Source organism: Arachis hypogaea, chromosome 8 (assembly GCF_003086295.3).
Source record: "Arachis hypogaea cultivar Tifrunner chromosome 8, arahy.Tifrunner.gnm2.J5K5, whole genome shotgun sequence".
Taxonomy (NCBI): domain Eukaryota; kingdom Viridiplantae; phylum Streptophyta; class Magnoliopsida; order Fabales; family Fabaceae; genus Arachis; species Arachis hypogaea.
In genome coordinates this window covers 42,420,105-42,434,092 of record NC_092043.1, presented here as the reverse complement: position 1 = coordinate 42,434,092, position 13,988 = coordinate 42,420,105, and the positions used below count along the sequence as shown (strand labels likewise).

The 13,988-nt window shown below is 24.5% G+C and overlaps 1 protein-coding gene across 1 annotated transcript; it reads left to right on the top strand.

The window, feature by feature from the left end:
- Window positions 1-1,651: 1,651 nt before the first annotated feature.
- Window positions 1,652-13,373, top strand: LOC114924330 (naringenin 8-dimethylallyltransferase 2, chloroplastic-like). The gene is made up of 11 exons (XM_029288568.2): window positions 1,652-1,912; window positions 2,026-2,109; window positions 2,764-2,838; window positions 3,079-3,162; window positions 6,269-6,358; window positions 10,359-10,460; window positions 10,647-10,739; window positions 10,855-10,926; window positions 12,552-12,647; window positions 12,815-12,919; window positions 13,305-13,373. The coding sequence occupies exons 1-11, from the start codon at window positions 1,790-1,792 to the stop codon at window positions 13,344-13,346; spliced, it is 966 nt and encodes a 321-aa protein (XP_029144401.2). The 5' UTR covers window positions 1,652-1,789; the 3' UTR covers window positions 13,347-13,373.
- The last annotated feature ends 615 nt before the right edge of the window (window positions 13,374-13,988 follow it).

Sequence of the window (13,988 nt, the reverse complement as noted above, 5' to 3'; positions counted from 1 at the left end):
TAATACTCAAATTAATTCATAAAAACTCATATTATATATATAAATAAATTTTGTCTTTAAATGATTCGATGCCTTATTTTAGATTTTAAAAATATTAACCTGAGTCCTGAGCCAAATTGTTCATTCTGTTAATTTTTTATTAGCATATTATGGTTAAGTGTCACGCGAACTACGTTAGTAACAATTAATAGTAATGTAAGTGAGTAAGAAATGAACGAAATGAAAAACTTATCTCATTTTAGTATTTTAAAGAGGTGGTTTCTCTATAATCCTATATTTGAGAGGTAACACAGACTCTTCTTAGATGTTGTTAACTTCTGCGGAGTCATTTTAAAATTGGAAAAATTCTAATTATAAACCTCAAAAATTATTTTTCTTTTAATTTGGCCCCACATATGTCTTATATTTAAAGTTAAAATTATATAATTTGATATACTAAAATACCCTTCTAATTCATTCTTGAAAAACTAAAATATTCTTTTGATCACTAAAGTAACTTTCTAAATATTTTGACAAACATATATTTTTAGAATTACTTTTAAAAACACTAAAATACTTTTATAGGATTATTTAAGATTTTTTGATAGTATTAAATTGCAAAACTAATGCAAAAATTCAAAAATATTTTTCTTTCAATTTGTCCTCAAATATTAGATTTAATATTTTTTAAAATTTCAATTTAAACGCTGAAATACTTAAATTATATTTTAGGATTTAAATTGAAATCTTAATTAATTGAAATATTAATAAGAAAAATTGCAAGGAAATATTAATATAAATATTTAAACCCTAAACTATAATTTAAATATTTTTCTTTTTACCTTATTAGACAATAAATTATTTAATATTTTTGAAATTTTGCAATTTAATACTATCAAACAATCTTAAATAATCCTATAGTTTAGGGTTTAAATTGAAATTTTAATTAATTGAAATATTTATAAGAAAAAATTGCAAGAAAATATTAATAAAAATATTAGATTTGATATTAAAATAAAAAATACAAACAATGAAGAATAAAAATATGAAATTTAAAATCAAATATCTAAGATTAAAATAGAAAACGAAGAAATTTTTTTGGTAAACAACGACTCAAATATTAATTAATGTGATAATAAATTGAATCAAATAATATATATTAGAACTAATTAAATTAAATAATTACTATAATATATTAATTATAATTATTTGACTCATTAAAAGCAAGTTAAATAAATAAATAAATATTATAAATATGTCATATAAAAATTATAATACTTTTAAAAATCATTAATCAATATTCATAAGGCAAAAAAATTAAAGAAATTAAAACAAAATTAATTTATTTATTGCAGTCAAATCAAATAATTAATGTATTTGATTAATTATAGTTAATACGATTAAACAAAATATGAAATAATTTGATATTTATCTCAATTAAATCAAATAAATAATTAATTACGCCATATTTTAATTAAATTTTTCATAAATACTGAATATATATTTCCATATTTTTTCCGTATAACATAAGATAGTTGAATAAATAAGTTTTTCTTCAAAGATTTCCACGCAGCAACATGCATCCTAAATTAAAAACTCAATAAATAAATAATGATGATATTTGAATTTTTAATGTCTGCCCCTACTAAGATATTAATTTGATTATTCAGGTTCATTGGTAACAAAAGCTTGGTTGAATAAGAGTGAGAAATTGTCAAAAGAATATAATTTGAAGCACAATTCCAGAGGCATATTTGAAAGAGGATCTACAATTACAACATGTGAAAAACATGATGAAAAGAAGTACCTGATGAATGTGACACAATCATCACATGATGAAGCTGAACCACATTCAAAAACCATCTTCAACTCCATCATTCATGCTTTAGATGCTTTCCGCAAGTTTAGCAGATTCTACGCATTCATTGCCATGGTTAATTTCGTTCTTTTCTTCACTAAATTAAGAAATTAAGCCTTTGAACAAAATAATAATTACTATATGCTGTTGCATCTTTTAAAAATATTGTTTATTTTTTCTCCTTTCAGATAGTGGGTTCATTTTCATCATCACTTCTTGCCGTCGATAATTTATCAGAATTATCTCCAACATTTTTCAATGGCTTTTTGCAGGTGAGTAAACACCAATAATATGTATACAAATAGAAAAGCAATTTAGAAATTTATTAATTACTCCATCATGTTTTTTGGTTAAATCATTCTTAACACATCAATATTTCTTTTTGACTAGATAGAAGCCACTTTTGATTTCTTTTTCCCCTTATTTTTTGAATTTGTACTTAGCATATACTTTTTTATTTTCTCTTAAATAGTCTATATCCATAGAATAGATGTCCTATTTGTAATTTTTAAGGTTTCTAAATATTTATTCATCAATATTTTTAATTTGGTATATATATAATATTCAAATCTTTATTTACATAAATACTATTTATTTTATATCAAAATGTTTTTAATAATATTAACTAATTTTTAAAATCATCTGTTCTAGTTTTCTTTTCCTAAAAGAATAATTTATGTAAATATTAATCGAGTGATTTCGCCAGTAGTTATTCCAAACAGTTCTTTAAAATTACTGTTGCTGTTGTGCTGACGGTTGACTTTGCCGCGTTTTACTCACTGCCAAAAGCTGATTTTAGTGGCGGTTATAACCACCGCAACCCCCCAAAATAATCGCTGCCGCTGCACTGTTTTGTTATAGTGATAGTTATACATTTTAAAGTGTTTTACTAATATTGTCGTTTTTATTCTTCTTTTTGTTTTAAGTATGTAGCAGCTTTCTTCTTCATGCATATGTACATTGTTGGAGTAAATCAATTAGCGGATCTTGAAATAGACAAGGTATGAACTTATAATTACTAGTATTAAATATCTTGGATCCATTAGGATCATATAATTTTTCTTTATAAAAGGTATATAAAAGTTAAATATGTTGCGTTCATTATTTATTATATTTGTAGCCATGTAAAAAAGTTACCTTCATCAATAATTTGTTTTAGCATGAGATAATATACCCAGAAATATACTTAAGATTTGTCATATTTTTTAATTACCTATACTACATTCCCTTTTTTATTGTAGATTAACAAGCCATACCTTCCTTTGGCATCAGGAGTTTATTCCTTCAGAAATGGAGTTATACTTGTGACATCATTTTTATTTACGGTATTATTCCCGCACACATTAACATCGCTTAAAACATTCTATTTAAGTTTCTAATGTTTTAAAATTATCTCAATATTATTTTATTATTAGTGATCTATTAACAAAATTGATGATAGAACAACATTAAGACAATTTTAAAACGTTAAAGATTTAAATAAGACAAAATTATTAGAGATAAAAATAATATATTACTCTTAAAAAAATTACCATATAAAAAAATAAAAGTAAATTTTAATGAAATGAATTACATTAGAAATTTAAAATTTTTACAAATTATAGAATGTTTGTAAAATGATTAGTAGATAATCTTCTGAAAAAGAAAAAAAGAGCAAAAGTCATATATAATGAAGTATAAATTATACTTTTTTATCACTAACGTACCAAATTTTTTTAATATTTAATTTAAATAAATTTTATTTTTAACTTTAAAATAAATTTTAATTTTATCCTTCAATAATATTAATTTTTTTATGATTATTTTTTAATCATATCTAAATAAAATATTCTTAATCACATTCATTTCATTTGAAATAAATTTATTTTTTTAATTTTATTCTTAAAAAGTTTTACTCATTATGTAATGCTTGTGGAATAGTTAATAGATAAATTAAAAAAAATAAAAATAAAAATAAAGTATGGTACATATATAATAAAATATAAATTATACCATTTTTATCTCTATTATAACAATTTTTTTAATGTTTAATTTGATTAAATTTTATTTTTTAATTTTAAAATAAATTTTAATTTTATTTTTTAATAATATCAATTTTTTATGATAGATAATTATTTAATTATTTTTTAATTATATTTAAATAAATTATTCTTAATCATATTATTTTTATTCTAAATTAATTTATTTTTTTAATTTTACTCTTAATTACATTACTTTTATTTTAAATAATTTATTTTCTATTAACAATTAAATTAAAGAAATAAATTTAATAACTACCTATCGTAAAAACATTAATATTATTAAAAGATAACATTAAAATTTATTTTAAACTTAAAAATAAAAATTAACTAAATCAAATATTAAAGAAGTTTGGTATATTAGGCTGTATTTAGTTCTAAGAATAAGACAAGACACTAAAAATAAGACACAAAAGACAGAGACACAAAAGTTAATATTCTTGTATTTTGTTTAGTGATAAATTAGAACAAATTATGAAAGTCTAATTTATTCTCATTTTTTTATTTAATAAATTTAAGAAGAAAAATATAATAACAAAAAATATAATTATGAAAAATTAACAAGAATAATAAAAAAATTAAAAATAAATTGTGTCTATTTTTAGTGTCTCTGTATCTTTCTTGTTAGGATAGACACAAAATTAAATACATTAATGCAGTGTCTTTCAATACAATGTCTCTGTCAATGTCTCATCTAGCTATCAAATACGATTTTGTGTTTCTATATCCCTGTCTTAATATCCCGGTCTGTAAAAAAATGCAGCATTAGAGACAAAAATATATAATTTATAGTTTATTTTATCATTATCATGCTCTTTTTTTTTTTCGAAAGCTTATCTACCAATCATTTTCGAAACATGAGTAAGAATATTTAATTTATAATGCAATTTATTCCATTAAGATTCATTTTTATTTTACTTGATTTGGTAATTTTTTTAAGACTAATATATCATTTTATTTTTATCATTTTCGACCTATTCAAGTCTCTAATATTTTAAAATTGTTTTAATGTTGTTCTACCATTAATTCTATTAACAGATCATTAACGACACAATAATATAGATGATTTTAAAATAATAGGTACTTAAATAGGACAATTTAAACATTAGAGATAATTTTAAAATTTATCTCAAACATTAAGAACAAAAAATCAAAAACAATACTTTACTTGTATATACACACACGCATGTTCAAGTCTTATTAATTTTCATAAATAGTATCTAATTTATATTAAAAAGTTTATACTATAAATAATTTTTAACAATATCTGATATAGTTTTCCTTTTTCTAAAAGAAAAAATTATGTAAAAATATTCTGTGATCACTGCTATTATCGACTTGGATGGTTATATTTTGTGATTAAAATTGAGCTTAAATCCGTATTAGGGACGGGAAATTTCCATTTGTTTTTAATCTATTTTCATTTTCCGTGATCCATAATTTATTTATTAGTTATATACTTATATTTCAAAGTTAATTTGAATAAATATATTTATAGGAAATGTTAATAAAAAATAAAACTAAAATAATTAATAAGACCTGAATTTATTATAATAAACTATAGTTGGATTAAATAATCTGTTTGAAGATTGAATATATAATAATTGAGTCCCGCTAGGAAGACAATGACTTATTTATACAATGTGTACAATAGGTTATATGAGTTACAAAATGAACATTTTCTACTATCTAGAATAACCATTCGAGTAGTAGGAAAAATAAACATCTTCCCAAAAGCTTAAATTGATTTTCGGGTTCACTAAGGATTGAACTCTTGACTTTTCGGATCTAAAGCTCTAATATTATATCATGATATCACTCATCCCAAAAGTTTCACCTGATGAAAAAATGTAACACTAATGATTATATCTCTAATACTTCCTAAATCTCCATTGTACACATTGTATAAATATTTTATTGGCTTCTCATACTTTCCCATAATTATGATCCTATCTGTGTGAATTTCTTATGATATAATATCTTTAAATTTTATTTTAATAAAAATAATTTATTTAAAACTGGACAAGAAATTTCAATTTGACAACTTTTTGATAAGTTTGATTTTTTAAGGTGGATGATGCTAAATAACCAAGTTATTTTGGTAATTAAATTCAATTAAATTGATTCAATAACTTATTTATACATAAAAATCAATTAAAAAAAAAAGAGGAGACACATAAGATAAAGAAAAAAAAATTGGATAAATTTAGTTACAAAAATAACTTATTAGTTTAATATTTTTTTTAATATAAATAAGTGAAACTTTGAATTCAAAGGAATAATTTTTATATATATCTTAATTAAAGTATGATTTTATCATATAATAAATAAAAGGAAGGAAAGATAAGAGAAATAAAATATACGAATATCACAAGACTTAATTTCTTCAACGTTAATATGTGTTTTTGTACAGAGCTTTGGAGTTGGATGGATCATAGGATCAAAGCCATTGCTTTGGGCTCTTTTTGGAAGCTTCTTTTTAATGTCGGCTTATTCAGTTGATGTGAGTTATTTTTTAATATTATTTTCTGTAGAAATAAATGCATATTAGTATTTTTTACAGTTTTTTTTCTCTAATTACTGCTTATTCTGTGGATGTGAGCTCTTTTTTACATGCATTTTGATCTCTTAAAATATTATGTTGCCTGATGAATATATATTGAAAAATTTTTTAATTTAAATAAAAAATCTTTAAAGTATACTAGAGTAAAAATTATTTTTAGTGATAAATTTTTAATAACAAATAATATAATAATTATTATATATCTTGTTTAACTTTTATTTTTATAGTAATTATATATTTATTGTTATTATTATATGTTATAATAACAATTATATATTTTTGTGATCGTTAAAAAAGTCTTTATCAATAATTATATGATTACAGTTAAAATTTTTTAATAATAAAATATAAAATAATTAATATTTAATTATCAATAAATATATTAATAGCTATTTTTATTGTCCTAAAAAATTAAATAACCGTTAAAGTGATTAGTGGTATGAAACTTGACATCATATAATTCTTCTACAAATTATTCAACTTGAAATAGGTTTCTTTGGTTATAAATAGGTGTCTACCAATTCAAGATTCGTTTGACATTTCTTTTTTAATTAGTCACTAGTTAAAAAATGTCACATTATTTTCCCCAACTTCTTGTTTCAATTCTTTTTATTTTTATTTATTTGAAGATAATAAAAAAATAGATTAAGCATGGGATAGTAAGATATAGTTCAGATGTTGTAAAAAATCGTCTAAGGCCATCTGAGCTATGACTCTCGAATTGCTCATAAAAGTAGGAGTGATAAAAATAGGAGAATCGAGTTAGTAAAATCATTAAATGATAACTCATATAAAAGTAGGGGTCAAATCATAATTAACTCATAAAAGAAGGTCAATTTAATTCAGTTTGTAAACGGGTTTGTAATGAGTGGGTACGAGTTGACTTATCTGATTCCTGTTTTTTAGTGTATAAAGTCTCTTTTAGGACACAAAATCTTTTTTCTTGTTAACCAATTTTTTAGATTTTAGATAATTTATTCTAAATATATATTAATGTATGATATTTTTTTTTACGGTAATATTAAAAAGATAAAAAAATAGGTATAACTTATTTTATTTAATATTTATTATTATCATAATAATTAATAAATATTAAATAAGATAAATTATGACTATTTTTTATTAATTTTTTTAATTATTAAATATTTTTGTTTTTTTTATTTTTATAAATATCAAAAAAATTACTAAAAATATGAAGTATTTTTTAAAAAAAAAAAGATAAATGAGTCAACAATCAACTCATCTAACTCATTCATACTTGAACAAACCGAGTTGGATTAATATTTTTTTACTAGTTTAAAATTTGAGCTAACTCATTTTTCTAATTTTGGCTCGCAACTCGTCTGCTCACTCATTTAATTACCTTATAAATGAATATGTCTAAAATGAACACAATAATTATATATTTATTAGATGTGTCATATTTATATAAATTATTAAATTTTATTAAATAAAAATTAAAAATTAATATAAAAGAAGAATATTGATGGATTTTAATAAATACAAAATATTCTAATATATAAATAAATATTTTAAATGATAATATTTTAATACACAATACTTTAAATGACAACAGAATTTTTTATTTTTAAATATAAAAATATTCTATTTTATATTTTCTGTTTTATATTAAAAGATCCTATTATAGAAAGTAAAAAATTAACGATATTAATCATCTACCGAAAAATTTTGAGTCCATTTGATTTAAGAAATTATTTTCTTGAATAGATTACCATTTGTATCCATAAATTTTGTGAACGCTGATAAAAGTATTCATCAAATAAGAAAATTAACATTGTATCCATGAAAGATGGGTTCCGTACGACAATAATACCTAAACTATGATTTTTTGTTGACTTTTTAATAAAATTCCTAAATTATCCCCTTCTATCTTCTTTCCCAAATTCCAAATTTCACAACCCTTACCCTTCGTCTTCTTTTACCACCGTCAGTCACCATTCCCTCAAGACCTTAGCACCTGATATCTTCCTCCAACCTTTATCCTCAACCTCCATCTCTCTTTATTTCAATCCTAGTTTGTTCTCCAAATCTAAATCCAAATCAACTTTAACATCATTACCCTTGTTGTTTCTTTCTTCTTCGGATGCAACAGCTGCAACACTCAGAAAGCACACTTTTTTCAACCTCTTCAACCTGAATATTGTTGTTCTTCTTATTCCAAAACAATAAGTAACAGAATTCAGCAATCAGAGCCAACAAGAGGCCGGTGGCCACGGTCTCTTTACAATGGTGACTCCAAACACTGCTCAGCACCGTCGATATGTAGAAAAAGGGGTTGCTGTTAGAGTATCTTCATGCCCATTTGGTGGAATTCGCACTGCAGCCGCCGCCGCCGCTCAGGCTAGACTTCTGAGGCCACCGCAGAACCCTCTAAAAAGGTTGTGGTGATAGTAACGTTATTGTTGAAGGATCTTGTTTCACTTTGAATACTGGAGAACAAGGAGGGATGATGGTGGCGGAGTACATTGATGAGGATAAGCTTCTGAATATGCCGATTATGATCGAAGACATGGCCAGAAGAATGTAGGGTGAAGAAGGACCACACTCCCAAGCCCACATTCGACAACGACATCATCAGCAAGTACTACTCCTCCGGTGAGTTCCCAGCAAAGTTTTTCCTCTGCAACAAATGCGACCGAGATTATCACATCTTCTGTCTCCAACCTATCCTTCCTTCCGTTCCCAAAGGCTCTTGGTTTTGCCCTTCTTGTTCCTATAGTGACACTAAAAAACCAAAATGTATATTTTTTTTGTTAATTTTAAACTTCTTTTTCTTTTTCTGCACTAGATCTACTAATTCATAATATTTGAATAATAACCTCAGATAATTAATAATCCACAGTTTTTGATTTTTTAATTTTTTGGTGGTTGACAGCAGCAGAAGAAGACAAAGGGTGAGGGTGGTGAATGTTTGAAATTTGGGAAAGATAAAAAGGATAATTTGAAAATTTTATTAAAAAGTCAACAAAAAATCAGGGTTTAGGTATTATTGTCACACGAAATCCATCTTTCATGGGTATAACATTCTTGTTTGATGGGTACTTTTGTCAGCGTTCACAAAATTTATGGATACAAATGGTAGTTTATTCTTATTTTTTTTACTTTTAGAATTTTGTTATAGAAAAAAAAGTAAAAGTTAAAATAATACTTTCTATTTTTATTTCTACGTTTATATTTTTCTTCATAAAATTATAAAAATAAAGAATGGTGAAAACAAAAGTAGAAAATTCAAAGATAAACCACAATGAGTCGGGGAGACAAAATTTATTATGCAATATTTTAGAGAGGTTGGTTAAACTTGAATAATTATTTATGCGTATTTAGAACTCATGTCATCATAATATTAATGTTTACTTTATTCAAATTTCTTCTTTGAAGAAAAGACTTATATCTAAGTGGGATTAAGAGTGAGAATTATGCAACAGAAATTAAAGTATATACTTGTTATTTAATTTGCGTTGGCATGCAACAAATTTAAATAAAAGAATGTCACAAGTTTATGTTATAATAACTTTCTTAATGTTTTTGTATTAGGATGAGACTTTGGTCAAACAAATATGTTATGAAGTTTGAAGACAATGACTCACTCTTTATATATATTAGTGTATCAATTGGCGATGTAGCTATTGATCCACTTTTTTATATATTAAATATGCTAAAATAATAAAAATAGAATTAATTGAGATTATGAGTTATTTATAATTTAATTAAGAGATCTTGGGTTTTAAGTTATGGAAATAACAATTTTTTTTTCATAAATTATATATAATAAAATATATTTTTAAAAAGAAAAGTAGACATTAACTCTTCTTATATTCTTATTATATATATAGTATAGATGTATATTATATAGGTATACAATTACATTGTTTATACTTTCTATAATTAATGTCGTTAAATTTTTTTTTTTACTTCGCAGTTACCTTTATTGAGATGGAAGAAATCTACAATACTTTCAGTGATGGCTAATGTATTTTCTATGCTGATATCATTTAATTTTGGTCCCTTTTTTCACATGAAGGTATTATCGTACTAAAACATTACTCCTTAGAAACATATAATATTGTAGATGTTTATGCTTTAAATTTCATGTAAATAATAGCAACTTTAATTTAGATTGTACTATACTCGAATACATGATAAACTATTTTGATTCTTACTAAGCTTTAATTTCATGGAAGTCTAATGTATAGCATGCATAATTTAGACTATGCTCAAGAAGAAAGCTATCTTTCCAAGATCACTAGTTTTTGCTACTGCAGTCATGGGCATTTTCTATGGCATTATAATGTTGGCAAAGGTAAAATTTTTTAGGTTCTCAAAATAAACATTTTATTCATACACTAGCTATTGGATAATGCAAGGTATTTAGTCACTTTACGTAATAACATTATTTTATGAAATTAATTAAATAGGATATATCTGATATCGAAGGAGACAAAATGGCAGGTCTTCAAACTTTGGCAGTACGTTTAGGTCCTAAGAAGGTATTTTATTCTCTCATGTTAAATATGATGATTATTAGGTATCAATAAATTATAGTTCAAACTACATATGTCTTTTATTTTAAAGTTTAAATAGTCTTTTTTAATATAACTTAACCAAAAAATAAATATCATTACTAATTGCTAATAAGTTAAAACTTAAATATTGTCTCCCTCTTTAAATAAAAAGTCTAAAATTCGAATTTCTCCTAATGTAACTTGATATATATGTTATTAATTGCTATTAAACTGAAACTTAAATGATACTGTCTCTCTTTTTAAATGAGAGTCTAGAGTTCGAACCTCACTTAATATATATATATATATATATATATATATATATATATATATATATATATATATATATATATATATATATATAGAAATTTATATATATAATTTTGATAATTTAGAATTTAAAAAAAATTGAAAAAGGAGGGATTAAGTATTCTAAAATGAATTTTATGATTTCTATTATATTGTTCTATATTATATTGTTTAGGATTATTAGATTAGGTTTTTATCGAGTCGAACAAATCTCGAGTCGATTTTTTTTCCGGTTGAAGTGGATTCTTCTTTTTGATTAATCAAAACCCCTTTCTAAACTGTACAAGCTTCTTCCAAAGCATACAGCTTTCTGGATGTAGATGATGATATCTATATAGATGGATCTTATATATATCACACAATGAAGTACCGCATGAGTGGATATATAAGAATCCAAATCCGCCAAATCATAGTGATTTTTTCAGAACCGTGACTTGTCACATGAGTTTGAATTTTATATTTTCGCATGTGAAAAGAAGTATAAATATCTTCATAGACCAGACGTTCGCTGATGAGTACAACATCTTCAGAATTGTAACCCTCCCATGACAGATAAATTACTAATATATTTTTTTCCAAAGCAAGTTCGCCGCAAATTGTAGCAGCACCGTCTGCTAAAATTTGACCCCTTTTTATGCATTTATCGCGTTGAACTTGAGATTTTTGATGCATGCAAGTATTTTTATTAGAACCTTGATACATAACCAATGGGATGTTTAAAGTCTCTCAATTGCCCAATAGAAGGATCTTTTCAGTATCGGTATAAAAGATCTTTCCCTCGTGTTCTGCTATAGTGGAAGCCCCCGAATCTAAGGTTATTTGGCATTCCAATCCCGTTCCCACAATGCATTTTTTGGATTGAAAAAATAAAACTGCTTGACGTTGCATATTTGAACTTATTAAAGCTCAATTCGCATCATTATACTCGAAAAAAGGAATGAGCGAAACTCCAATAGAAAAATATTGAAAGGAGAAAATACTTCGGAGATGAACCTCTTTCCATGCAACGGTCAGAAATTCTTGACGATATCGCGCTGGGACAATCTGTTCCTCCCGAATACTTCGATTCAGTGCTAAAGAATTTCCTATAGCTACTATATAGTATTCATCTTTACTTGGTGGTAAAAAAAAGTATCCGTATTTTTTTTATCTCTTATCAATTTCATAAAATGAACTTTCTATAAACCCCAAACAACCAATTCTCCCATGAATAGCTGAGATCCAAATAAGTCCAACATTGATTATGAAACTAAGTTGTGCTATTATCTTATGCTTACATTTATTCTTTAATTTTTTGTTAGGTATTCTGGTTTTGTGTTTTTCTTCTGGAAATGGCTTATGGAGTTGCTATTATGATTGGAGCATCTTCTCCTTTTTTTTGGAGCAAATTTTTTGTGGTAATATATAATAGTTTTAATTTTATTCTGTTGAATTTCAAAGTGTAAACATATTATTTTAATTTCTAGTTGAATTAGTAGTCCCAAAAAAAGTTACTGAAGTTAATTATTATTTGACTATTTTACTAATTAATGATTTTACTTTAATATATCGTTCAATTTGTTAGGTTCTTTCTCATGCGATCATGGCTTTGTTCGTCTGGTATCGCGCTACTCTCGTAGATTTATCAAGCAAAGATTCATTGCAAGCCTTTTATATGGTTATCTTTAAGGTAATAAACAATTCTACACAAATGAAATTATATGAGGAATTGGTTTTCAAGGTGAACAAATTTGTTTTGTCATGCGTTTTGTACAAATAGTTGATATTTAAATCAAATAGGTGTTATTTCTTTTGCGTTAAGAAATCAAAAACAAAAATGGGAAATTCGTGAGTTTAATTTCTATAACAACTACCTAGGATTGAATCCATTTGACAAATGAATTTTTACAAAGAAAAGCAAACCTATAATTTGATTAATTGTTGGAGGATGCTATTTATCTTCTAAGCATACTTTAAAATTGGAAAATATTAGTGAATGTTGTGAATGTATATGCATACAAGTTATTAGTGATTTATGTTGTTGCTAATTAATTTGATAATTTTTCTTTTTGCAGCTTATTTATACGGAAAATATTCTTATGCTTTTTGTTAGATGAAGATGTAATAAGGAATTGCTGCATAATAGATGGTGCAACCTTTGTCTTGAGAGATCTATATTTAAAATCTACTGATAAGGTTTTTTATTTTTTTTAAATTTTTTTTATGGGAGTTTTTGATGATATTGCTGCTCTAATTTTTGGTGGCGTATAGATTGTCATAAATTAAGTTGTTACTTTAGAGTCTAAAATTTATTTGTGATTTATTTTACGTCGTTTTTTCACATATTTATATACAACAATATAATGAAAGGATTTCTCAGAAACAAGATGTTGGTTGCGAGTTTGTTTATCAAGTTTGGGAAAAAATTCAAAAGCATTTCTCAGAAACCTCCAAGATCTACATTCAACAGCTTAAAGCTATGCTCACGAACATAATGAAAGGATGTTTATCCGCCTCTGAATATTTTAAAAATATTAAAAAAGTTGTAGTCTCTTGCTTCTATTGGTTATACCCTTTTTTACTAATGATCACATTAACCTATATCTCAAAACTTAAGTGAAGAATAACTAAAACTGATTGGTTATATTGGTTAAGTGAAGAATAACTTGAGCTATATCTCAAGGCTTAAGTGAAGAATAACTTCAGCTATATATGATCACATTGTAGATTCTCTTGCTTCTATTTGTTATATTCTCCGT

Excerpts from the sequence above, each read along its gene's own strand:
- LOC114924330 (XM_029288568.2), top strand. The coding sequence starts at position 1,790 with ATGAATGTGACACAATCATCACATGATGAAGCTGAACCACATTCAAAA. Across the intron at positions 2,839-3,078 it reads CGGATCTTGAAATAGACAAG|ATTAACAAGCCATACCTTCC; the intron begins GTATGAACTTAT and ends TTTTTATTGTAG. Across the intron at positions 12,648-12,814 it reads TTTGGAGCAAATTTTTTGTG|GTTCTTTCTCATGCGATCAT; the intron begins GTAATATATAAT and ends TCAATTTGTTAG.